Source organism: Aulonocara sp. 'chitande type north' Nkhata Bay, linkage group LG13 (genome assembly GCF_057382095.1).
Source record: "Aulonocara sp. 'chitande type north' Nkhata Bay isolate Kocher_YH1m ecotype deep benthic linkage group LG13, A_spYH_male_GT1.1, whole genome shotgun sequence".
Classification (NCBI taxonomy): Eukaryota; Metazoa; Chordata; class Actinopteri; order Cichliformes; family Cichlidae; genus Aulonocara; species Aulonocara sp. 'chitande type north' Nkhata Bay.
Window position 1 is genome coordinate 12225480 of NC_141356.1, and position 27696 is coordinate 12253175.

The 27696-nt window shown below is 40.4% G+C and overlaps 3 protein-coding genes across 4 annotated transcripts; all 3 read right to left on the reverse strand.

The window, feature by feature from the left end:
• Positions 1–7909: 7909 nt before the first annotated feature.
• On the reverse strand, positions 7910–14185 carry LOC147315749 (uncharacterized). 2 transcript variants are annotated; one of them, XM_086258024.1, is made up of 4 exons: positions 13978–14185; positions 12713–12868; positions 10049–10236; positions 7910–9915 (listed from the first exon to the last, which is right to left on the reverse strand). In XM_086258024.1, exons 2-4 carry the CDS (start codon positions 12797–12799, stop codon positions 9435–9437), a joined length of 756 nt encoding a protein of 251 aa, XP_086114150.1. In that variant the 5' UTR covers positions 12800–12868; positions 13978–14185; the 3' UTR covers positions 7910–9434. The 2 variants fall into 2 exon arrangements, with proteins under 2 accessions (XP_086114150.1, XP_086114151.1); XM_086258025.1 differs by having other exon boundaries at positions 13974–14185.
• Positions 14186–16438: 2253 nt separating this feature from the next.
• Positions 16439–19090, reverse strand: LOC147315750 (uncharacterized). Its single transcript, XM_086260168.1, has 3 exons — positions 19004–19090; positions 17082–17257; positions 16439–16946 (listed from the first exon to the last, which is right to left on the reverse strand). The coding sequence occupies exons 1-3, from the start codon at positions 19088–19090 to the stop codon at positions 16439–16441; spliced, it is 771 nt and encodes a 256-aa protein (XP_086116294.1).
• A 5699-nt stretch (positions 19091–24789) lies between these two features.
• LOC147315751 (uncharacterized) lies at positions 24790–27696 on the reverse strand. The gene is made up of 3 exons (XM_086258026.1): positions 27610–27696; positions 25905–26092; positions 24790–25781 (listed from the first exon to the last, which is right to left on the reverse strand). Exons 1-3 carry the CDS (start codon positions 27694–27696, stop codon positions 25268–25270), a joined length of 789 nt encoding a protein of 262 aa, XP_086114152.1. The 3' UTR covers positions 24790–25267.

Below are 27696 nucleotides of genomic sequence, written 5' to 3' on the forward strand. Positions count from 1 at the left end.
TAGAACATAGTAAAAAAGCAGCTGCAAAGATGAAGAATTTGATGGATTTGTGGAATAGGAATGAACTGAAAAAGTGAGTGTATTGTTCTGTATTTTCTGTGTTACAACTGAAGAATGTTACCCTCTTCAACAATGTAGAATAAAGTTTGACTTATCTGACTGTTTTGTTTTGTTTTTTTTTCACTTAATGGGCCTTATAATCCAGTGCGCCTTATAATAATAATAATGATGGATTGGATTTATATAGCGCTTTTCAAGGCACCCAAAGCGCTTTACAATTCCATTATTCATTCGCTCTCACATTCACACACTTATGGTACAGAAAATACGGTAGATGCACTTTTATATATTCTCATGTTCTTCTTTTGAGAGAAGACAATATGCTTAATTATACGTTTTCAAAATTTATTATCAAACGGTTAAAATTTTTGTTTCGTTTTTTTCATGGTGCCATGGACCTCTGGTTCTCCACAGCTCAGAGAGACAAAGGATGCTGCATCCAGGAAGGAATTTTATTGTGTGTCATAAACACTGAACGTTCATGTGATTGGTCAAAAAGTTGAGGCAAGACCACGGTTCAGATATCCAGATCACATTTCAACTTTCGCACCTTTTGGACATCTCCCTGTAATAGGAGATGACTCTTCCCATTTCACCATGGGAACCATCTTTAGGTTGGTGTCAGGCCTGTACGTAGAGAGACTGAAACAGGAGGGAGAGACAGAGCTAGAAATGCTTTACAAGAGTGTGGGGAGGCTTTTTATGGCTTAGAATATTTAAAGTAATAAAACATACAAATGGTTTCTACTTTGTGGATTTTCACCATCGCGTTATGTTCCGGGACCCCCTGTAATAGCTAAAAACGTGCAAATTGAGGAAAATTATATATGGTCTGATATAATGTAAGTGGAAAATTTTAATGATAAATGCTCAGTATGTGGTTATAACAATCATGAAATTTAAAAAGAGTATTGGTCCTGTGACACTGGAGAACTGTACAGGGTGTACCCCACCCCTCACCCCATGGCAGCTGGGATACTGCAGCCATCGTCTTACGATGAATTGCAAATTGATTTGCATGATGAATGCAAATCAATTTGGATGAATGGTTTAAATAAAAATCTGTTTATTTGGCTGGAAAACAAATACACCACCAGCACCACACGATTTAACCCTGTCATGCATGAATTATGGCAATCTCAATCGGGATTTATTTGATTATTGAATGTGTAAAGCGCTTTGATTATTGGAAGTGCTACTAGGGGGGCTGGGAGGAGGTGCTGGCCGTCAGACTGGGGTCTGGGATGCGGGACCTCCCTGCTACTGCAGATAAGGAGGTGGTCCGCTTGCCTCCACCCCAGAGAGAAGGGTTACATCTCCTGGGTCTAGGTGCGGCTTGCCCCTCTGAGGGCGGGGGTACCTGGACCTGGGATATAGAGTATGTTTGGGGAGTGCGACTGTCTGTGCAGTGTCTATGTGTGTCTGTCTACACGTTGGGTGAGTGCCGAGTATTTGGTTGTGCATATGGGGTGGGAATGCACGTCTGTGTCCGCGTGTGCCTGTTCGTCTGTGTCTATATGTCTGGTTGGGTCTTAGACTCCACCTCTCTGGGTACATCTCAGGCCCTCTAAAGTACGGAGGCCTATCTCCCCTCACCACACTCCCTGCCGGTGGCTGATGCCCTCAGACGTTGGTGTGTTGGTGGTCCTTGTCGTCTGGGGCTGGGCGCTCATGTATGTACCGGCTCACTCCTGGTGGCCGATTGGCGGGGCTGGGCGCCTGTGGCCCGGCTGGGCTCCTTCGGGGGGGTGGGATGCCCTCAGGCCTCTCGGCCTGAAGCTCGGTCCTCTCTGGCACAGCTGGCTGCCGGCAGAGCCCGCGGGCACGCCACTGCAACCCCCTCTGGCCTCTGCTCCGTAGCTGCGGGGTGACCTCTCCTTTGGGGCTCTACTCAGCTCTTCCCAGGAGGGTGACACGGTTCCCCCCCCCCCCCTTTGGTGGTCCTCCTCGGGTCCTTGTACTCTGGGGCCTCTGGATATCTGGGGCCTGGATCTCCTCCATACCTGCTTCATACCCTGGAGGACGGGGCTGTGGCTCCCCACACTCCCTAGCAGATCGTTACATGGAGAAACCTTTGGAATACAAGCATGCTGATCCACACAGGTGTGCACAGAGGTGTACACACGGGTGTTCACAGACGCGGACTACACCTTTCTTGGCTGCTGCCTCAAAGCATATTGTGCACTGTCTATCTTGCGTGCTGCACAATATCGTTTATTATTTAGTATCTACTGATATCTACTGCTAGCTAGTTTATTGTGATGGTGCCGTTTTTTTTTATTATGTTGCTCTTTGTTGTTTGCTTTCTCTACTGTTTTTTTTCTCCATACAGGTGACCCAGGTGTTTTGTTTGTTTGTTGTTGTTTTTTTTCTTTCTTCCCCCCCTTCTCACCGTCTCTTCTCCCCTTTGGTTTTCTTTCTCTCCCTCTCTTTCTTTCATTCTTTCTCCCTGTCCTATCCCCCAGTCATGTCTGTCCCGTTTGTAGCAACTGAAAATAAAATGTCAATCAAATGGACCAATATGGCAAGGCCATGATGATCCACTTGGTAAAATAAATCCGCTTGGCTTCTTTCTTGGCCTTAAGACAACAATTCTGATGGCTAAAGATCCAAACGGGACACAAAAAGAGAAAAAAAAATTATATATATATATATGTATATATATATATATATATATATATTAGGGGTGCAACGATACACAAAATTCACGGTTCGGTTCGGTTCGATACTTTGGTGTCACGGTTCGATATTTTTTCGATACAAAAAAAATGTTCATGCATTTTTTATTTGTCATTTATTAAAATTATAAATATATATTTTAACTCAAAAGTACAGTTTTTAAATTTAACCCTAACCCTTGTGCGTGTTTTTTATTTTGACAGCGAATGCGCACCTGCGGACCACTTATGTGCAGCCCTGGTTATTTAGCTCATCATATCGCAGCCACAGAAATTCTTTTGTCCATGAAACCATAAAGCTGCACTTTCTTTTTGCCTTATAGTCTGATTTGTCATAACTTCTCCGTTTTGTGGTAAGCTTTTCTTTGGCTGTCACTTCTTCACCCTGACCTGTCTTATTTGGCTCAGCAGAACTGAAATGCTTTTACACACTCACTCACATAAGCTCAGCGATTCTCTGCGCGATCAACCTCTCACATGTTTAAGCTGCGGGAGATTTCACTTGTCATGTTTGCATAGTAAGCTAACGATTAATAAGACGATGTCAGAGGAATTGGTGCACAAATTATCATCACTCACAGATCAGTGCTGTCGCTCTCTATACACAGTTCGCACGATTGCAAAGTGAAAGCAAAAAAACAAGCGCAAATTCAAACGCGACTTCAATATGTCACATATTGACAGTGGCTCACCGATGCCAATGACATAATTACCCAGCTACATTTCTGAAAGAATGCAAAAGCATTGACATATATTTTTCCTACAATAGCCCGACGGGCAGGGAAGAGATAGATTTTGGTAGCCCGACTGAAAAAATCGCTAGCTCCGGGACGTCGGGCTAGCGATATTGCGAGCCCTGTATCTGATTGAGGAATCACTCATCTTTGGAAAAGAGAGTTTATTACAGAGAAATGGCTCTTTCCAAAATAAAAGCTATACTATCCGCTTCTTCTGGGCTATATTCTCAGCAGCATAAGGAGAATCATGTGCTAACAGCTGTCTAAATGACTCGGCTAAAGTTAGTAGCATGCTTGTTGTATTTGTCTTTGCACTAGGATGATGTCGGCGTAAATGTGCAGTCATATTCGTTGTGTTCCCACTAGTGCTTTCAGGTTAATCTCGTTGAAATGACCTTAACGCCACAACACGGCAAATCTCCGTTAACGAGCTACCGCCGATCGCTCTGTGCATGGGGCTAGACGGCCAACACGTTAACGAGCTAACTGCGCTAACACACTAGTTCACACCAATGTAATTGAGCATTGCATGGCACATCCAACATACTGTTTTACTTTAGTCCATGACTCGCTTACCTTCAGGGTCATACGTCACATGAAAACCAAAATAATTCCAAACGCCAGATCTGAATGAGGTTCAATTTGCCTGTTACAAGGAGAGCTTAACTTCTGTCTCGCTAGCTTGCCCTGCGCTCTTCCTTCTGACTATGCTGTCTGTGTTGAGCGCTCAGTGAATCTGCATTCGACTACTCCGCCTAGGCTGCACTGTCGAGCCTAGGCGGAGTAGTCGAATGCAGATTCACTGAGCGCTCAACACAGACAGCATCGTCAGAAGGAAAATTGATAAAATAAATTACAAATGTTGTATTGTTCGATACATATGCGTACCGAACCGAAAGCACTGTATCGAACGGTTCAATATCGATACGAATATCGTTGCACCCCTAATATATATATTATATATATATATATGAAATGCATTTGGTTAAAATACATTTGGCGCAATTTAAATACTAGAAAATACGTGAATACCTGATGTATTCATAGAGGAGATCTCTAAGAAAAAAAAAAAGAAGGGAAGAAAAAAGAAAGGAAGTGCTACTAGTTTCTCATGCATACACAATATCATAATAAATTGTACATTAAAAAATATATATACAAAAAATAATACATAATAATATTTACCTTTTACTATATCACACCTGGCTCCAGTGTTTGATGTTCCTTTCACTGTATCCAGTTTTTAGTGATCTTAATCTGCAGTTGTTCATGATAATCAACACCTGCTCTTCTGGACACACCAGATGCAGGTGTGTCTCATGCTGTTGATTGGTTTAAATTACACAATCTCTTAGTCAGTTAAACCAATCAGATTTCGACACAATCCATCTGGGAGCCAATCATTTTCCTGCTGTCAGATGTTAACATTTATTCATCTTTAACATTAAAGTGACTGTTAGGTGTATACCTGCATGGAAAATACTGAGTTGTCATTAAATTTCTGTATTTACTCACATATCTTACAGGGAGACTATTAATCAGAATTATTATTATCAAAACTCTTTTCCGTTTTTTTTTTTTTTTTTGCAAAACAACAAACATCACCATAAATTTCCCTAAATTGATTCATTTTCTTTTTTTTTTTTTTCTTTTTTTTTTTTTGGCCTGTCCCGTTTGGCTCTTTTGCCATCAGAATTGTTGTCTAAAGGCAAAGAAAGATGCCCAACGGATTTACTTTACCAAACTGACCATCCCAGCCTTGCCGTAATGGTCCATTTGATTCACCTTTTATTGTTTATTTTATTTTCACTTACTGAATACGGGACAGACTTGACTGGGGGAAAGAAAGGGAGAAAGAAAGAGGGAAAGAGAAATTGATTCATTTTCACAAAGAACATGTAGAATACCCACAGTAAATGGTCTGTATTTGTATAGGGCTTTACTAAGGACCCCAAAGTGCTTTACACATTCAGTCATCCACCCATTCACACACTGGTGATGGCAGCTACATTGTAGCCACAGCCACCCTGGGGCGCACTGACAGAGGCGAGGCTGCCGGACACTGGCGCCACCGGGCCCTCTGACCACCACCAGTAGGCAACGGGTGAAGTGTCTCGCCCAAGGACACAACGACCGAGACTGTCCGAGCCAGGGCTCGAACCGGCAACCTTCCGATTACAAGACGAACTGCCAACGCTTGAGCCACGATCGCCCGAAGTCAGTAGGTACTGACTTCAATGCCTAAATAGTTCTACAGCTTTCTTTGGGACACCAACGAGTCTCTGTGACTGTGGGACAGAGGCCTAAACATATGATTTCGAACATCTGTAAAAATAAAAACAAGACTCAGTATTGCTGAAAGCTATTAACTAATACATTTATTGCAGACAGTAACAGTGTATATTTAGTAGGGATGGGTATTGATAAGATTTTCATGATTCCGATTCCATTTTCGATTCTGTTTAACGATTCGATTCTTTATCGATTCTTTTTAAAAAAGGAGAACACTAAGGTCGATTAGCTTAGAACTTTGTTTTATATCTTCTCTTTGAACAAGATAGAAATTTAGGAGTAACATGGCCTTACAAACCCAGCAGTTAGATCTTAAGAGATCCTTAAGAGATCCACAGCCTACGGCTCTTCAATGGGGTGTCACAGGGTCCTCAGGAAAAAAAATTGTAAATGTAAAATAATAAAATAAATATTCTTCTGTAGCAATAACAAAGTATAACATAAATTATTCTGTAGCAATTACACAAGAATATCCAGTAATGTCCCTGCCTGCAATAAAACACATTCACTTATCGAAAATCGGGGCATCTGCTGTGGCAAATGGGTTCAAGCCTTTGACCACAAACTTAGTCTCTGCTCGGTGACATTCATCTATCCTGGCCTGAAAGGAGACGCTACCGGTAGACTGCAGCGAGAAGTGCCAGCATCTGAGCCAGACTCTGTCTGTCTCTCTCATCATGGTCGCCTAAATGCACAGTAATGGCAGGTTTTGTAATAAGGCAGATCGCGCTAACATAATATGCACTGTTAGTTGATTATTTACCTGCTGCATTAACGGGAGAGGACGTGCAAACGTTACCGCTGCTGCTGGGACGAGATTCACGAGTCTGGAGCGGAATTAAAAACACGACATTCATTTAAGGTCATTGCGTGTTTTGTGAGCAAATGCTTTTGCATATTCGTAGTGTTTCCTCCCTTAAAGGAAATATCTACTTTGCAATTGCCCTGTTGTCATCCGTTCTCGTAAAGTATAACCAAACTAAAGAGCGTTTGAGCCACCATGTTTCCTGCCAGGTAAATGACGCTCCGCAACGTGGTGACATCATTCAGGGCGACTGGAATCGATAAGGGAATCGTTTGCAAAAATGGCAAACAATTCCAAGGGATTGAAACAGTGGGAACCGGTTCTCAACAAGAACCGGTTTTCGATACCCATCCCTAATATTTAGGTAAATAAGTTGAAACATTTACTAATTACATTAGTAACATTAAAGTCCACTTTATGTCCTTAACACACCCTCTTTTGCAAATAGTTCATCCATCATGCCAACATTTGCAGTTCCATGTCACTATCTAGTGACCCAAAAAAGCAGTCTGTGTAGGCTCATAGTGATGACATAGTTGGAAGAAGATTTACTGACACAAGTGGTTAAGTTTAAGTAAAAGCATAGCAAATCTTCACTACGTATGACTCTGGATACTGTAGCTCCTCTGAAAAGAAAGTCTCTATAAAGCCATTTATGCGTTTATGCATTTATTAGGCTGGACTACTGTAATTCATTATTATCAGCATGTTTTAAAAACTCCCTGAAAAGCCTCACTTAAGGCAAAATGCTGCAGCAGGAGTACTGACAGGGACTAGAAAGAGAGAGCAGATTTTTCATATACTGTTTTCCTTTCATTGGCTCCCTATTAAATCCAGAATGAAATTCAAAACCCTGCGCCTCCATTAAAGCACTTCGGTCTCAGACTGCAGGCTTACTTGTGGTTGGAGTATTTGAAAGTAGAATGGCAGGCAGAGCCTTCAGTTTTCAGTGCAGCCATCCAGCTTCCAGATTGGATTTAGAAGAAAAATATAACATCATAAATGTATACAAAGCTATTGCCAAGAGCACTTACACTGGCCTATTTTCTATGATTCTTCAAATCTAAAAAAAAGTGGAGGTAAACTAACATTAAAGCATCCTCTATTGGGAGCACCATCTAGTGGTCAAATATATTTTAAAAACGTCTGAGCTTAAAAGTCCGAGAGCATTAAATAGTATCCTCAAATTTAAACCATTATCGTTATGAATTTTGAAATGCTTAAATGTTTATTTCTCATTGTGGAGTTTAGTGAAATACCACCGTGATCTGATTCATGAGTCCTCCTGGAAAAAACACAGCAGCATTACTAACAGCAATTCAGACCATAGATGGTACATGACATCATAAAGCAAAACACAAAATAACAAAAGAATTTATGGAAAAAATAGTGCCTTATATTATTTTCTTTATTTAACCAGGAAGAAATTAGTCTAGACATTAGGAACGGCTGAGGAAAAAGCTTCTGTAGATGGATGTAAGTTTGCCTTATAATTTTAAACTGCAGTGAACATTGTAATGTAAAAGATTTCTCTATATAGTAAATAAAATGCAACTAACACTATAGAACTAAAAATTATAAAATAAAATTCTGAAATGAATACATTCACATGGAGATGCAGATTTATTGTCACAGTACTGCTTAAAGCTACAACAGCCGTTTGCTTTTTCCTCACACTGATGGCCTGCTGCAACATACTGCAGCAGCACAAACCAGCCAGCGGCTTGTCACTGAGCATTTTCTGCAAAAAAAAAAAATCAAGTCCATAAAATATGGAGCCCCGCAGGGGACATGGGAGAAAAAAAAAATAAGATGGACTTTTGCGAGATCTCGCAAAACTTTTGCGAGATCTCGCAAAACAAACTCGGGATCTCGCAAAACTTTTGCGAGACCCCGCAAAAGTTGAATTCCAACAATGGCGGCAGCTACTTAGTTGTAATATTACTCTTTCTGGGTCACAAAATACACTTTTAAGATATTTTGAGGCGTGAATGTAGTTGTGTAAACGTCAGATACCTGCTCGGTTTACAAGACATCACATATTTGCAAAAGTGCACCGACGTTTTCGGAGATCTGACACCCACTAGCTTGAAGCTAACGGGAGGTCGAGACCTACTACAGCCGGGAGGAACACCGCTTTCCCGGCACATCGTGCCTCGACCTCCCGGTCGGCTTCGAGCTGGTGGCCTCCGAAGAATGTGGCTAAAACCTTTGCGAGATCTCACAAAAGTCCGTCTTAATTTTTTTTTTCTCCCATGTCCCCTGCGGGGCTCCGTAATAAAAGGACTGAATAGAAACAAGATAAAAACAACATCTCTGACAGTGTCATGTGGGTGAAATTCAAACGTTAACTCAGACTCAGACCAGCACAGAACTCCTGGTTTACCTCATAAAATCCATCAGTGGTCAAGTGTTGCAGATGGCAACACAAGACCAGTGTTGGTCAAGGTACTTGAAAAAAGTAATCAGTAACTAACTACTGATTACTTCCCCCAAAAAGTAATCCTGTTACTTTACTGATTACTTATTTTCAAAAGTAATTAGTTACTTAGTTACTTTTTAAAAACATGATTTACAACCTGAATAGGTGATAAAGCAATAGATTTTTCAGACCAATTCTAGTTTCTCTGCATAATCCATCATATAAAATGTAATCAAATGAAAAAGTCTCTTTTTAAAACTAGTTTTATTATTTTTAATCTTTTAACTTTACGCATCAAGCAAAAATTAAATTATATGCAACATTCTCTGACTGGAAGAAATTTGTTTAACATTTAAACCTATTTTCTGTATATTCGAGCATATAAAATAAAATAGTTTTTGCTGCTTAAATCTGTAGTACAACAGCCGTTTGCTTTTTCCTCACAATGATGAGCTGCTGCTACACCTACTGCAGCAGCACAAACCAGCCAGCCGCTTGTCAGTGGGCATTTTCTGCATGAGAAAAAACAAAATCAGGTCCATAAAAGGACTGAGTAGAAACAAGATAAAAACAACATCTCTGACAGTGTCATGTGGGTGAAATTCAAAAGTTAACTCAGTAATTGCAGGTAGGATCATCAGAAAGTAACTAAGCTGTAACAGAACCAAAGTTCCTACAATTCTTCGCTTTTCCTCGGTGCTCACTGTGGAGGCAGCATGCAGGGCTTTGAGGGTCGCAGCAAAACAGATGATGAACAGAAAGGCAGGGACTAGGATCAAAATAAGGACTCGTAGAAAATAACGCAAGACTATGGCCACAGGTACACTGACAACACAAAGGGCCCAGACCAGAATGCAGACCAGCACAGAACTCCTGGTTTGCCTCATAAAGTCCGTCAGTGGGCGGGTGATGAAAAAACACCTGCAACACAAGACAGACAGATAACTTAATTTTCACAGTAGAGAATATATTATTTCTAAAAATATGGATGATTCACAGTACAATATAGTACTCAAGCACATGCAAGTACACACACTGAAAGTTAGACAGGTACCTTTCCAGAGCAATGCACAACTTGAAGTAAAGACTGGCCTGGACACCGAAATAGTAAATAACAAAAGACATCATGTAGGTTTCATGATCATCTGGTTTTGCCACGATAATGATGATAGTGCACATCTGGATTAGATTGGAGATCAGGAGGTTTGTGTAATAGATGACAGGGACCTGATCCCGTCGCACCTGCAGGACATACAATTATTAGTCAGAATATGAAATAATAACAAGATGTGTTCAACTCCATCATAGAGCAATCTATGAGGTCAGATTAAACAGACAATGTTTTGTCATGTGCGGTATTACAATGTTGCACTTGTTATCTGATGGGATGTGTATTATATGTTAGAGAGTACCTCACTTCCAAATATTTTCACTGTGAAGTATATTAACGTTTACTCCTTTAGTGAAACATTCTGATTAAGCTATGAGACCCAGGTGTTGTGCATCTTCTACTGGATGATAGAAAGGCTAACCTTGAAATTGTGCAGGCACTTTGTCAGCATTATTTAACTTTTACATTTTAATTCACACAACGGTTTGATGTGAACAGAGAAGTTACAGGAACACTGATTAATGTACAAACTAACAGATGTAATATTTTCATGCCATCTCTATTCATTTTAATCTGTTAACTACCCACAGGTCACCAGTGCGCCACTTAGCAGCAGGGTTTTAACTACATGCTAAACAACCATAGTTTTAGAAAGTAAAACACATCATTCAGATTCACTCTCTTACAATAATCCCCCACACTGTGCTGCAACCGTCTCCTCTTATTTTTCCCTGTTGTTTTATTCGTAATTATTCATAACTATTTTTTATCATGATTTTTTTTTTTTTTTGCCTTACCATCGTTACCCCATAAAGTTTTTTTTAGCAGATTTCTATTAGAAAAGTGGCCGTTGCCATCAGTGGGGGTTAAAATTTGACAGATGTGGAAACATAGTGTAAGTTGTGGTACAGCAGGCAGTGTGTGGGCAGTGGTTGTACACTCAGTGTTGTGGATCAGCAGTTACTCCTTTGTAGTAAGTCTGGAGCAGTTTTCCAAAATGGTTTGAGTTTCCAATTCCAAGAGATAGACCCAACCAAGCAATGCAGGCAGCTTCAGTTGCCTACGTCCAGATGTTAACTGCACTAACTTCTGATGAAACACTGCCACTTAGTGGCCAGTGCTCATGGTCACAGACAGCCCTCTGCAGACTGCACCCAATGAAGTCCAAATGAGGGAGCAGTGACTCATTAAGTCCTCCAGCTCCTTTCAGACTTCAATCCAACAAAGCAAAAATGAGTAGAGAAAAATTATCATTCAAATTCTTAAATCCACATTGGGTGAGTAATGATTAATCCTCTTACTGAGATTATTCAATGTGAACTCTAAAATCCCTTCAGATGTTACATACACTCATACACAGGAAGCTTTATTTATATAGCACCAAATCTCAAGACTCTCAATTTGCCTCAGTGACCCTAAAATAATGAAGGAACAACCCTGAAACATCTCCCATCACTCCCACCCACCCCCATCTCTCTCATAATCATGCTTTGTGACACACACACACACACACACACACACACACACACACACACACACACACACACACACACACACACACACACACACACAGCACCTAACCAGTCACCATGAATATCACAGTCTTGCCTGCACCAACATAGTAATTCACTGCAAACCTGCACATTAACCTGGACTTACTGTTCAGTATAAACTCTAACAAACATGAAATTACGATCATTACACTTAACCACACCCTAGGGGTCAATTTTCTCTTTTTTATAGTGATTCATTTTTCACTTCTTTGTCACTTGACCCCAAATGACCTACTTTTTAAGGTCACAGCTGCATGTAAGTGTGAAAGCTTTTCTGGGTATACTGTAACGTGTAAACTATAACAGATGCAGCTGATTATATTATGTCAGGACTCATAAAGGAATAACCCTTAGAAGCCTAAGCACAGCCCCATCCAGTGTGACAGGTACCCATTCAGGATAATCGGTGTTCGCGTTTCCCAATAAACCACAGAAGTAATTTTAAAGATCTCGATAGGATTCAATGGTGTGCTGGACCCATCCAGTCTATATGTCCGATACTGCCCATGTTAGTGTCGCAGTGAAATGTTCAATTATCCCTAACTAGTATAGCACAGTCGGGGTAAAAACAAGGTTTATATTCCTCTGATCAGGTCTTGCAGGTCTTACAGCTGAACAACAGTGCACAACATATTACACCATTTTAATTTTTATTTAACAAAAACTAATAGTGCTATAGTGCTAGTTCAATGTTTAAGTACTGAATAAGCATCTATACCGGCATCTGTGCACGTGACCGCAAGAAGGAAAAGGACGTTCAGTGCACAGGTGGACAGTATAGAGACATTTTGGTCTCCTGGCATCAGCTAAAAGGATCAGGCTTTGGACCATGAAAAAAATAGCTTGCTGGACAATATTTTGTATTAAACTGTCTATCACAGTTTTTTAAATTACACATTAAGATTGCTGGAATCAGTTCAAAATTATTTCCATCCATTTTTTCTCCTAACGGAAACATATTTCTTATTTTAATTATATTTGTTTTGAAAACTCTTCTTTTTGTTCCTATACTGACAGACATAAAATGCACAATATTTAGTGATTATCTACATACCACACAACACAAACAGCAGATGACCAGTATGGTCAAAGGAAGGCAGACACCAATATTGATCCACATCATCACATGGATGGGCCCCATCTCTATCTGCCATTCAGGGATGGAGCTCTGGTAAAAGATGCACTGTTCACCTTTTCTTCAAAGAAAGACCTGTCGGTGGAAAAGGGAGATTCCATGTAGTTACAGTGATGAAAAAATTCAATAAAAAGTACATGTAGAAAACTGGTAACAAATAATATAGACGGCTGTGTTATTATATTGTATTCATCAGGTTCATACACATATTTACTGCTACTTTGAAGCAAATATGTGAAAATAAATCAGTGTTCTGTCAAGTAATATGATCTTAAACAAGTGCAGTTAGTGCAGTACCAGTACAGATATTTACATTCACAACATTCATAGATAAGCACACTGCAAACACAAAAGAACATGTGACTAATTGCAAGTGTTGCCTTCACTTGCCTCGAGACCGCCCACACATGAAATATAATGCAGATAATGCTGGTGAAAACTGAAGGAGGAAGTTGTGGTAGTCAACTTTAAAAATACACAGCAAAATCTCCAGTGTTAAATTAACATTGGAGAGTGTCTATATGGGTCCACACCTCTGAGTGTTAAATACAACACTGTTGAGTGTTAAATTAACACTTTTGACAGTGTTATATGTTTAAAAGTAACTTAGTCAGTTTTGAAGATTAACAATGGCTAACGCTGAGCAGTGCTGATTTTCTAACACTGGAATATTTCTAACATTTTGAGTTATTTTCCAGTGTTAGAAAATCAGCACTGCTCAGCGTTAGCCATTGTTAATCTTCAAAACTGACTAAGTTACTTTTAAACATATAACACTGTCAAAAGTGTTAATTTAACACTCAACAGTGTTGTATTTAACACTCAGAGGTGTGGACCCATATAGACACTCTCCAATGTTAATTTAACACTGGAGATTTTGCTGTGTACCAACCCCCATTCACTGGAATTCACAGTCAGCATGTATTAAACTAGTGAAAACGAAATATTTGATTTTCTCTGATCAAGTTTTTATCAAGTAATCTGAGTATAATCAAGTACAGCCAATAACAGTTACCAGTACACACATTTCTGTTCTCTGCATTTATACAAAAGCACCCTGCAAGCACAAAAGAAAAGAGCATAGTAGTCTATCTCATAATACTTTATTACTAAATGCCAGTTTTCTTGTGACTATGCTGTTCTTCAGAAGCAGTGTGATAAGTGTAAACATTGCCCTTACTTGCCTCAGGAATGTTCCAACGGTCTCAGTCATCAAACTCTGAAACATGATATCTGTCCCCGTCTGTCTTGAACAGAGACGTCGTCGTTGCCAACTTTAAACACTCCATACTCCACTCAGAGTCAAATACAAACAAGAGTAGTGATTTTTAGAGTAGAGCCAGTTTTATATTTCCATGCTTCTAGTTGCCTTCACATTGTCTTGAACGGGGAAGTTGCAAATCGTGAAACCCCGCCCACCACCCGCATGCAGTCACACTTGCAGGGTAATTTTTAAGATTTACAGTGAAAAGACAGTTTTTTATTTTTAGTTTGCACCCCAATTCACTTGAGTTTAAAAACTAATAATTTCAATTTGCCCTTCTAGTAAATGAACCCCTGCAGTCACTCTTAACAGGATCTCTCTCTCTATGCATGTAAGAAAACAGAGTTATTAATGCAGCAATGGCTTTTGTTTGGGGAGTTTTTTAGAACACACAAATGCCTGACTCACAACTAAATCCTTAAAATGCATTGCAAATATTACATCAGCAAATACCAAGAATAACCTAATACTAAATAATAGAAAACTAATAGATTACCACACAAAGAACTAAAAAAAAAAGACCGTCCATGATGGTTCCTCCTCTTCCTCCTCTTTCTTGGGTTTCTGCTGCCTGAGGTATTCACTGAGCACGCTGTCAGTTGGGGCCATCTTTCTGATGTATTCATGGATGTTCGTTGTCTCATCCTGGACTGTGGTGCTGACACTCACCAGTCCCCGGCCTCCTTCCTTCCGCTTAGCGTCCAGCCTCATGGTGCTGGCCTTGAGGTGAAACCCTCCATGCATGGTAAGGAGCTTTCTTGTCTTTATGTCAGTGGCTTCTATCTCCTCCTTTGGCCAGCCTATTACCCCAGCAGGGTACCTGATCACAGGCAGGGCGTAGGTGTTGATGGCCCGGATCTTGTTCTTACCGTTCAGCTGACTCCTCCGGACTTGCCTGACCCTCTGCAGGTACTTGGTGGTTGCAGCTTTCCTAGCAGCCTCTTCATGGTTCCCATTTGCCTGTGGGATCCCCAGGTACTTGTAACTGTGCTCTGTGTCTGTAATGTTGCCTTCTGGTAGTTCAGTCCCCTCAGTTCTGACTACCTTCCCTCTCTTTGTTACATTTCTCCAGTCCGAACGACATTACAATATCATTGCTGTATAGCCTGGTAGTGTGGATCAGTGAATCAATGTCTCGTTCACTCTTGGCATACAGCTTGATGTCATCCATGTACAGGAGGTGGCTGACAACTGCTCCATTTCATAGTCGGTATCCGTAGCCAGTCTTGTCAATGATCTCACTGAGGGGGTTCAGGCCTATGCAGAACAGCAGTGGGGACAGAGCATCTCCTTGGTAGATCCCACACTTGATGGTAACTTGTGCTATGGGCTTGAGTTTGGTGCTGCATTAGCGTCATCTAGCAGACGTTAGAGGGTACTTCACGTAGTCTATATAGTCCATATATATATATAGAGGTTCATTTTAACCTATTATAACTCAAACTACAGTATTTTCTTGAAACCAACCAAGTATATTTCGGGCCAAATAGATGCCAAAGAACAACTACAAAACTGGATTCCATTTGTTTGTTTGTTTGTTTGTTTGTTTTAAACTTAAAGATACTTTTACATGTATAATAACAACAATTGCAGCAATAATAATAATAATAAACAGAAGAAGAAAGACATCAGGTGCAGAAATCTGCCAAATCAAATCTTGGAACCTCTCCAGCTAAACCAAAATATGTTCTTCTAAGTACGTTATTTTTATTGATGAAACATTTGTACTGAAACTTAATTTTATTTAAGTAATAGAGACACATTCTGACCCATGGCGCCATCTAGAGGACAAAAAAAAAACATTTTTACAGTCTTATATGGAATATTTGGCACTGAGAAATTTAAACTCTCAATGATCTCCAGTGCAAAACCACGATAAATGTGAATGTACAAATGTTTAAAAATGTAAATCCTCTACAAGAGTCAAATGGTGCCACTTTGTTCTAACCTGGAGAATGATTCTCAACATCCTGGAAAGAGCAGCACAACAGCATTAATAACAGAACAAAATCCAACCAAAAATCTGTTTAATTCATAAAATGTAAACAGACAAATACATAACATCTTAAGAGAAAACAAGAATAAACTTTATTGGATACATTTCCATTACTTTTTGTAAGATATTACAGAACTATAGGTACCATTGTTTAATCTCTGTTAAGTCAGAAACATCTGGAAAAAATATGAAGAGAAATGATTCTGGAAGAAATTTTGCCCTTTAATTTCAAGCCGCAAAGAATATTGCACTGTAGAGACTCAAGTTCTCACTGGGAAAAGAACCGATCAACCAGTTTCTCTGCATTTCTGACACTATTTGGCTGCAATTTTTCACTCTCCCTTTGTCTCTGACTATTCACTCACCACGTCAGTCTGTCCTATAATCATTCACACTGACCACCTCCTGCTTCATCTGCTGCAGTGTTGTCTCTATTACAGCAGCACAGAAGTGCCAGCAGTCTGTCAATGGGTCCTTTCCACATGAAAACAAACAGAATCAAGTCCACAAATGGACTGAGCAAAAAGGAGATTACAAACATAACATGGATCTGTGTGGGGTCAATCAAGCTTGAGTTTATTAAATTATGAATGATGATTGTGGGAAGCATGAAAAAGTAGTTAAGCAGCAAAACAACCAACATTCCAATGATTCTTCGTTTTTCCTCAGTGGGCACTGAAGGGGCAGCAGGCAGAGCTTTGATGGTCCCAGCTAAAGAGAAGATGAAGAGAGGAGTGGGGAGGAGGGCATAAATAATGAACCGTACAAATTCTTGCAACACTACACCCAGAGGGACACTGACAATACAAAAGACCCAGACCAGAACACAGACCAGCACAGAAGCCTTAGTTTGTCTGAGCCAGTCTAACCACGGACAGGCGATGAAACAATACCTGCAACGCAAAACAGACAGAGACGCTCATGATCACAGTACAGAATAATAGATCACTGATTATAAAGATGCTTCACTGTACAATATAATGTTTAAACACATGCAAGTACACACACACTAAAAGACAGATAGGTACCTTTCCAGAGCAATGCAACACTTGAAGTAAAGACTGGCCATCACACCACAGTAGAGAATGGTCTCAAAAACCTGGTTATGAGGTTCTTTCATGAATGCCATTGTTATGCAGAGCTGGAGTAGATTGGAGACGAGGAGGTTTGTGTAATAGATGAAAGGGGCCTGACACCGTTGCACCTGCAGGAAATATTCAATGAATTCACATTAATGCAGTAGCATGTCTACTTTCAAAATGAATCTACTTATATACCAGGTTTTCTGGAGACTGTAGTGTGGACAGCGAAGTCTGTTCTCAGTAATTAGAAATATCAGTGACATAAGAGACAGGAAACAGGAACAGTGGGTGTAACACTGAGTCAGCCTGCTTTCTTGTCTTACTAAAGAAAACCTTCCTTCCTCTACGATGAGCGACAAATTAAAAAAATAAATAAAGTGAACCTGTACCTCTACAGCCAATGAGTGGCTATGCTAGCTGTGTTGTGCTGTAGAGGGATAGAATGCTGTTATGCGAGTGATCAAACAGTTTTATTAACATGAAAGCTTCACAGAGTATATTCTGCACTGAGGACTGCCTCGCTTCCTCTGCAGTATTGCTAAAATTAAAAACATCTGCCTCAATGACAGTGTTGGGCAAGTTACTTTGAAAAAGTAATACTAGTTACTTCTTCAAAAAGTAGAGTTAGTAACTAAATTACAATATTCTAAAAGTAATTAATTACTTGAAAAGTAACTATTGCGTTACTTTAAAAAAAAAGTTTGTTTTCATTTTGACACACTGTATTAACACAATTGATCTCAAATCAGACAAAAAACATAAAATCAGAGTAGAAAAAGTTTTTTTTTTTACTGTAACAACCACAAAAATGTTTAATGATCATATTTCATAACTTTAAATACAAATAAAAATGGTCAATTTTAAAATCACATGCACAAGTTTTGCAAACAACAAATTTATTTGCATCCATTTACCTTTTACCTTGATTTTTTAAATAACCATTTCAAACTATTTACAGAACAATCAGCTGTTTGCATTCAATAAGATGCCACAAATTATTTGTGCCACTCCAAAAACATTATTTCTGTCCACTATAAAGGAGAACATCACAGCCTGATACCTGCAGGTCTGACAGCAGCAGGTGTATCACTGCTGTTTCTACCTGGAGACAGCAGTCGCCTCATTGTTCTGACACACAACACAAAACTATCCACAACACCACACACTAACTACACAAGACAACACATTAACTACACACTCCAAACACGCTAAACGTCACAAATCTCTCACATCTCAAAACTGTCTCTCTCTCTTTTTCTGCTGTCTTTCTCTCTCTCTTTTTCTGCTGTCTTTCTCTCTCTCTCTCTCTCTCTCTCTCTCTCTCTCTCTCTCTCTCTCTCTCTCTCCTAAAACTTCCCCTATTTTGTTCTTTGCTCATAAGCAGAGAGTACTCGCTGCGCTGTCTTTAGGCAGGAAACGTGACAAAACTATTGAGGAAAAAACGCAATGTATATATTGTTTATGACTCTGGTTTTACTGGCCTATCAACACAATTTAAAAACTGGTATATATCACCTTGTTGCTTTGTCTTTAAGTGGTCAGGTTACAGTTAGGCTAAAGCACAGTTTATATCTTGTCTTTATCTCTCTACGCTCTCGTTACCTCTCGCTGCTTTCCCTCACCCTCTAACTGCAAGTAATAAACAAGATACTTTTACAGTTAGAGGAAGTAAGACTATAACTGGAATAACTTTTTAAGTCAGACCTTTAAATTTATGTGAAACTAACAATCTAATTTTAACAATCACTTTTTTACACTTCCCCTCTTCCGTTAGTTGAACAGCAGCTCTATTTTTTAAATAATTTAATAAATATTCAGATCTCAGGCTGATGGATACACAAGCACATAAATGTAAATTTTTTACATACCATGCAACATACACAACAGATGATCAGGATAGTCAAAGGAAGGCAGACACAGGTGTTGATCCACGTCATTATCAGGGTGGACTCCATCTCTGACTGACTCTTTTGTGGTCGAGTTGCTGGAAAATGTTTGACCAAATTTTCTTGAGAAGACAAAAAAAGCTAGTGGCAGAAAAAGATTATCATTTCACCATTATGCTCACATGAAATTATAGGTTAGAAAGGTTTAGGAGAAAAGTCGGTAGAACTAACAATAAAATAGTTTTTATTTTAACTTCGAGACCTGGATGATTTCACATTTTTTCTTCTGAATTCAGTTTTTGTACTCAGTCCTACATATCCTTTCGACCAGGACATACCCTGGTCAAAAAAAACCACTTCAATATTCCTCACAGTGTTACGGGAAGCCACAGTAATGACACCCAGAGTAAGCATCTGGTCAAATATCATATTTCTATGATTTTTAGGACTGCTGTCTTCCAATATCTCAAAAATGACAAAGATCGTGTCTCAGAGTGACGCTGAAAAACTGGTTCATGCATTTATTACTTCTAAGCTGGACTACTGTAATTTATTTTTAGCAGGAAAAGCCTTCAACTGAACCAAAATGCCACATCAAGAGTACTGACAGGGTTACAAAGAGAGAGCATATTTCTCGCACACTGACTTCTCCGCACTGGAGCATTTTGATAAAGCATGTATTTAGGTCTGGATCAGGTGACCCTGAATCCTCCCTTTGTTATACTGCTGTGGCCTCAGTCTGGTTGGGGCTGGTAATGAACTTTGATCTAAAACCTGGAGGACGCTGGCCCTTGAGGCCCGGAGTTGGACACCCCTGAGTTGGTCCGTTGACATTTCTAAGGTTTTGGGACTCTGGTAAACCATTATAAGAGATATTTTTTTTCACAAATGGAGAAAACTTAGTGGTGAACCTTCCAATGAATGACTGACTTACCGTTACTGCAAGAGTGGATCAAGGACTCATCCAGGAGGTCACAAAAGGATCCAGAACAGCATCTACAGAACTGCAGGCCTCACGCGTGTCAGTTACAGTCAGTGTTCATGATTTAACAATAAGAGAGAGACTGCAGTCAGAAAATCTGCAATATGACAAGTTTGTCTTCAAAGGGGAAGTTGCAGTGACAATCGCATCCTATTTGCACTACTACTACTACTCTGCCTGGTTTGCACTCAATGTCATTTACCCTTATATTGTATATTGTATAGCTTTCTTGTTATATGTAAAATTGTATTATATTATTTAATTTTTTTTACTTTAAAATATTTTACTTGCATTTTTAATCACTCTTATATTTAAATGTTCATTTTCTATTTTATCTAGGGATTGAGAGTAACGAAGTTTCTATTCTCTGTATGTCCTGTACATGTGGCAGAATTGACAATAAAGTTGACTTTGACTTTGACTTTGATCCTACACCCAGTTCACACATTGTTTTTTTTAACAGGTTGTCGCTCACTTCATGCAGCCTCTAACTTCACCGTATCAGTGAGAAATCTATTAACTCTTTTTTTTTCTTTTAACATCCAGTTTTTTATTTTTAGCAAACAGCAATAAATACAAACATGCAGCAATATGTTGGGCAAAGACAGATGAAAGTATAATCCATCACAACACTTTTGATGCCGGGCAGTAGGACCGGCTAACGTCATTATGAATTATTATTATTATTTTTTATTTTTTTGCCTGTCCCGTTTGGCTCTTTTGCCATCAGAATTGTTGTCTAAAGGCAAAGAAAGATGCCCAACGGATTTACTTTACCAAACTGACCATCCCAGCCTTGCCGTAATGGTCCATTTGATTCACCTTTTATTGTTTATTTTATTTTCACTTACTGAATACGGGACAGACTGGACTGGGGGAAAGAAGGGGAGAAAGAAAGAGGGAAAGAGAAACAGCTGAGAAGAGGGACGGGGGAGAAGGGCAAAAGACAAAAACCAACAGAATGAGCAGAAAAAAAAAGAAAAAAAATGCATATATCAATCACCTGGATCACCTGCTGAGAAAGAAAAAAGAAAACAAGCAGAAGAGAACAAGAGTAATAGAGTAAACAACATCACAATGATATATGGGAATATGACAGTAAATACTAAATATTAAACATTATTGTGCAGCACATAAGATCAACAGAACACAGTGTGCTTTGAGGTAGGAGCCAAAAAGGGTGTAGTTTGTGGGTGTGATCACCCGTGTGTACACCTGTGAGCATGGACGCGCTTGTTTTTTTTTTTTTTAAAGGTTCCTTCATGTAATGATCTGCTAGAGGGTGTGGGGGGGCCACAGCCCCGTCCTCCAGGGCATGAAGCAGGTATGGAGATCAAAACTCCAGACATCTGGATGTCTGGAGTTTTGATCTCAACTCTGGAGGCCTCTGGAGGCCCCCAGAACACAAGAGACCAAGGAAGACCAACAGAGGGGCAGCTGCGCCACTGTCCCAGTAAGAGCTGAGGAGAGTCCCAGATAAGGGCTCACTCAGCAGCCGCGGAGCAGAAGCCAGGGGGAGTTGCAGTGACGCGCCTGTGAGCTCCGCCGGCAGCCAGCTGTGCCTGAGTGACCGAGCCCCAGGCCGAGAGGCCGGGGGCACCCCACCTCCGAAGTGGCCCGAGCGAGCCCCAGGCTCCAGGCCCCGATAAGCGGCCGCCAAGGAGTGAGCCAGTGTGTACCCGGACGCCCATCCCCGGACACAAAGAACCACCAACGCACCGATGTCTGAGGGAGTCCGCCACTGGCAGGGGAAGTGGTGGTAGGGGGAGATAGGCCTCCAAACCTTGGAGGGCCTGAGATGTCCCCAGAGAGGTGGCGCCTGACACCCAACCTGACATATAGACACAGAAATACAGGCACACACATATACAAACATCCATTCCCACCCTCATGCTCTCATATGCACTTACTCCACACTCAACCAACGTGGAGACAGACATAAAGAGACGTTGTACACACGATCACACTCCCCAAGCGTACTCTACAAACCGGGTCTAGGTGCCCTTGCCCCTGGAGGGGGGAACTGCACCCAGACCCAGGTGGTATTACCCTTTTCCTTGCGGTGGGGGGAGGCAGACCGCCCCGACTCCGCAGCAGCAGGGAGGCCCCACACTCCAGACCGCAGTCGGACGGCCAACTCCTCCTCCTAGCCCCCCCGCTCCAGCAGGTCGTAGAGAATGGGGGTGAGAGAAGACTCCAAACCTCCCTCCACCCGCTCATTGTGTGTTCTAAGGTGCATTTAAAACCCAGGAGGGCATGGAGCTACCTGCCAGAGAGCAGCAGGTAAGCGCATGGTCCCTCCTGCTAGCCCTCAATGTCTACGTGTATCTATTAACTCTGTCTGTATGGCGCAGTTCTTTGGCACCTGAAGTCCTGAACCCTGGAGAGGTCAGCTGCCTTTCACCTCTGGGACTCATTAGCTGTAAGTGCAGATGTCGCTGAGATAAGTTGTCTTTGGTCTCCAGTACCCTTGCGGATGGCTCGGTCCTCCTGGATCCATCCGCCTCTCGCTCCTGGTGAGCATTATTGCATTATTTCGCATTAAGTTCAGTGACAAAGAAACATACACTCTCACATACTCTCTCACTCACACACTCAAGCACACATACACACCGCAGGAAGATTGTTTATCCATGTGAGCATTTTAACATTTTTGAAACTGTATGAATATGTTTCTCTGTGTTATTTAGCTCTCTGTGTTTTTCCTGTCCCTTATTATTGGCTTGTCTCAGTTCCTTTGTGGCCTCTCCCTCATTCTCAATGGTTTAAGCCCAGCCCTGTTGCGATTGTGCCTCAGTGGTTGTGTTCTGCTCTGTCTTTCCAGCTTTAGCAGCTTTTCTGTTTTTATATTAGTTAGAACCAGAAACTAACAAACAAAAATCTTAATTAAAACATTGTATTTTATTTTTTACTTATACATACATTTACAGATTAAACTGCCAGCTTTGTATTAATGTTGATCATTTGTTTCCCTTTTCTTGTATTAATCTCTATCCGGTCTTTAAGTGATGACCTGATAAATCCTGCTTCCTGGCCCAAACTACCCTGTGTTTAATAAGACTTTTGTGTTTTTAACATGTTAATCTCAAAAAGCCCCTAAAAACAGTCAGTGATCACTGTGGGCCTCTCTCAGTTTTTATTACTGCTATTCATTTTCAAGCTCAGTTTTTAAAAGCTTGCGATATAACTACAGCCCAGCCCATGCACCAGTATATTAATGTCTAACCTCGTATTGTGGATGGATTATATCAGTTGTTCTCCTGACTGAAGTTTGGTCCGTTTACAGCATCCTGCCATGCGATTGTATTTGTCCCTAACCATCGGGAACCCTCACGTTAACTTTTGTCGGGGGGAAAAAAGTTAGCGTTCATCCTCCAGCTTCACTGTTTATATTATGCTAACATAGCTGTGTCGCTAGCGATCACCTAGCGCATCATTATATAGCAGCTAGCCAAACTTCAGTAACCCTACAAAGGTCACTGCTGTTTAGTTTTCTGTCTTTATGTATGTTGGATGTGAGCAGAGCTGTACGTTTTAATTTGTTTCAAAAATCCCTCAGTCAGGACATGCCATATTATATTTAGATGGAAGTTAACTTCCTGCTAACTTCTAACTCGCTTAAATGTCATAAATTCCATTTTCATGGATGCCTGGATGTTAAACTTAATTGTTACACCTGGTAGAGCAGCCACACTGATCATTTTATTACAGATAGAAGAATTTAGACAGTTTGTAACTCTCAGTGATCCTACAGTGATCGTTTGACTTATGGACCTGCTAGTGATGTGTCGGTCGCAAACGAAACGGCTCTTGGAGCCAGATCATTGACGTGAATGACAGGTGTCAGCTCCTTGTCAGGATCGTGTTTCTTTTTTTCTTTAGCTCCCTCTCTCTCTCTCACTTTTTTTCGCTTCATGCACAAGAAAAGAGCAGGAGGGAGGGCAACAACAAGAGACAACATCGTCACATTAGAAAGTCCTAGTAATGAAAATAAGTGACACCAAGAAAAGAAACAAAATGATGTCCACTCATCAGGGCAATGGGAAGATAAAAGACAGTCAGTTGAGTGTGATATTAATGAAGATGCCAATGTGTCTACTGCAACTGTTGCTGCTGCTGCATCTACAACATCATGCAGTAGACCACCACAACCACATAAACCAACCCAGAGCTGTATTAGACAGTTTTTGCAGAAGCCTGTGACCCCAGCAAGAACTCAATTTATAAAGACCTGGCAAAAATGATTGCACTTGATTTCCAACTATTTTTAGTTGTGGATGATAAAGGAATCAGAAAGTTTATTCATGCACTGAATCCTATGTATGCAATTCCAAGCAGGAAAAAATCTCCTTGTTTTGCGTATTAATTTATATTTTATTGTGTTGTGGTTTGTGTTGTTTCACTTTAAATTTGTTTAAAAGGAGAAAGCTTAATTTTTTTTAAATAGTTAAAAATAGAATTGTAGGTAGTTGGTTTTTGTATTTTATAATTTATTTTTTAAATTTTATGTGGAGTGAATAAATAAAAGCATATTTAGGAGCTGGTTCTCTAAAAAGAGCCAGAATTGCCATCACCTGCAGCAGAGTTTGGGCCCACACGGCTAATGACATCAGACTTAAAGACAGTCAGCGTTCACACTTTCCTTTACCTCTGGATAAAAACCTCTTAATGCTAAAACAATCTGAAGTTGTCTCAGAATTGATGTTTTTCATGTCTTCCTTTAGTGTTAGTACAGACAATTTGTCATGGTCCGTGTGAGCAGCTGTGTGTGCGTCCTGTGGGGATGATTGTCTGCCCTCCTCTCACCTGGGCAGCTCACCTGGAGTTAATTCATGGCAATCAACGGACAGTATTTATGGCCAGCTTCACCGTCATCTCATGACAGAATTAGAAGATGATTGTATATTTTTAACATCAACAAGAGTTTCACTAAAGAAAAAAAAACACTCAAAAAGAACAAAAAGGCACACTGGAGCAACAACATACCTTAATTTTATTAATGTCTAAAAAATAAAAACTTCCATAAAAATAATGCACAAAAAGCTTTGAATTGATGGCTTATTTACATTTTCCTGCTTACTCTCTAGTTTGTATTATAAAACTTTCTATGAAAGAGGAAATGCCATAATTATAATCAGGACATATAAATACATACAAACATGAGAAATATGTGGGAAACTAAATTCTCTTTCTTTTCTGCAATTCTGCTTCTCCTTTTTTTCTCCACTTGTCTCTGCTGAAGTAAACCCACATCTCTGCACCCATCAGCCACTCTGATGATCTGATGCTACGTCAGCTGCAGGGCTGTCCATACTGCAGCAGCACAGACATGCCAGCAGCTTGTCGATGGGCCCTTTCCGCATGAAACAAAACAGAGTCAAGTCTACAAAAGGACTGAGCAGAGACAAAGTCAAAACGATATCTGGGATATCAGTATCAAAGTGATAATGAAGTGAGACGATTAAAATATAAAAAATGGTGGTGGGAAGTACGATCAGAAAGTAGTTAAGCAACAGCAGAACTAAAGTTCCTGCAATTCTTCTCTTTTCCTCAGTGGGTACTGCGGTGGCAGCAGGCAGCGCTTGTAGGATCCCAATTAAACAGTAGATGAACGGAAGACCCGGCAGGAGGGTGAAACAAATTAAACGGAAATATTGTTGTAAGACTGTGGCAGGAGGAATACTGACAATACAAAGAGCCCAGACCAGAACACAGAGCAGCACAGAACCCTTAGTTTGCCTGATGCAGTCCAACAGTGGGCAGGCGATGAACAAATACCTGCAATACAAGACAAGCAGCTGTACAGATTATCACAATACACAATATTTATGACCATAAAGATGCTGCACATTGAAACCCAATGCCCAGAGGCAGTACACACACTGAAAGACAGATAGATACCTTTCCAGGGCAATGCACACCTTGAAGTAAAGATTAGCCATCACAGCACAGTAGAAAACAAGAGAAGAAGTGTTGGAGATTTTCCTGTCATCAGACTTTGACACCATCATCATCATAGTGCAAATCTGGATAACTGTGGCAATGAGGAGGTTTGTGTAATAGATAATAGGAGTTTTATTCCTTTGCACCTATAGGAAAAGTAAATGAAAGTTACATTGATGTGGTAATAAACATAACAGTCTGTCTTAAACCGAGTCTCTAAAAAGACATAATGAAACTTAAGTAAAATGTTTCAGGGATGTGGTGATGAAGTCTTGTTTCTGTCTTTGTTGGTACTTTATTCAGGATAAGATCAAGTTTAGGGTGTCACTGACAACATGAAAAACACAGTTAAAAAAATCTAAGAAAACAAAAGTAAATAATAATAATAATAATGCCTCTTAAATAAAAGGTGTGTAAAGTAATTTTGCATTTCATACACTTTAGTACAGTTACGTGCAGGGAAACTGGCTGAAGACCTGAGAATATAGCTTTACTGTTCTGAGAGTACAAAGTTAGAAATATGTAACATGGATTTTATTTTGAGCTGATGATAAATTTGCTGTTTCCACTATTAGCCCCGTATCTCCTTTCTTACACTGAGAGATTGGAAGATGGCAAACAGAGATAAAAACATGATGCACGTATAAAAGAAAAGGCCACATTTTATACCACAGGATATAAGAGAAGCTCTCGCTGCTATCCTTCTGTCACACATCTTATCTTCACCTGCTCCACCCTGCCTACGCTCTGTTTCTCAGTTCTCTTTTGCACCGTCTGCTGTTTGTTGACCCCAGTTATTTAAACTCATCTATCTCTGACCCTTACACCTTTGTTGTCACACCCGTCTTCAACCCCCCCCCCCTCCTCTAATTGTGTATGGTTCAGGTGGTTGGGAAGCTCATCTGTAACTGGAAGGTTGCTTGTTCAATCCCCCAGCTCTCTCTGTCCCTGTCATTGTGTCCTTGGGCAAGACATTTTACCCTACCGCCTACTGGTGATGGCCAGAGGGGCGCGATATGGCAGCCTCGCTTCTGTCAGCCTGCCCCAGGGCAGCTGTGGCTACAACTGTGGTTTGCCTGCATCAGTGTGTGAATGTGAGAGTGAATGAATAGTGGCATTGTAAAGCGCTTTGGGTGCCTGGAAAACTGCTATATAAATGCAATCCATTATTATTATTATTATTATTATTATTATTATTAATTCACACGCATTTTTTCCGTCTTGCGTCTGTTGACCTTTTTCGTCTCTCCAGGATCTCTTCCACCTGCTCACCTGCCAACAGCACAGCCCATGGAAACTTCTGCCTGACCTCATCTGTCAGCCTGTCCATCACCATTGTAATTAAAAAAGGAGTTAAGAGGCGATCCCCAATGAAATCCTCGCCCCACCTCACCACCACCAGCCACACTGTCCTCATACCTGTCCTGCACCAGTGCTTTCAAAGCCAGTTTGTGCTTTGTCATTCTGTCATATGCTTTCTCTGGATTCACAAAGACACAGTTCTACTCTTTCTGCACACTGAAGTAATCACTCATCACAATTTTGATGATTAATATTTCAATTCCATGTCTTGATTTTGGGGCATTTTGAGGCTGTGTTGGTCTTTTGCAGTAAACCTTTAAATAGTTTCCACAACGACAAATATAAAACGATTGCTACATACCAAACAACACACACAAAAGATGACCAGTATGGTCAAAGAAAGGCAGACACATGAGCTGCTCCACAGCACCACACGGGCAGGCTCCAT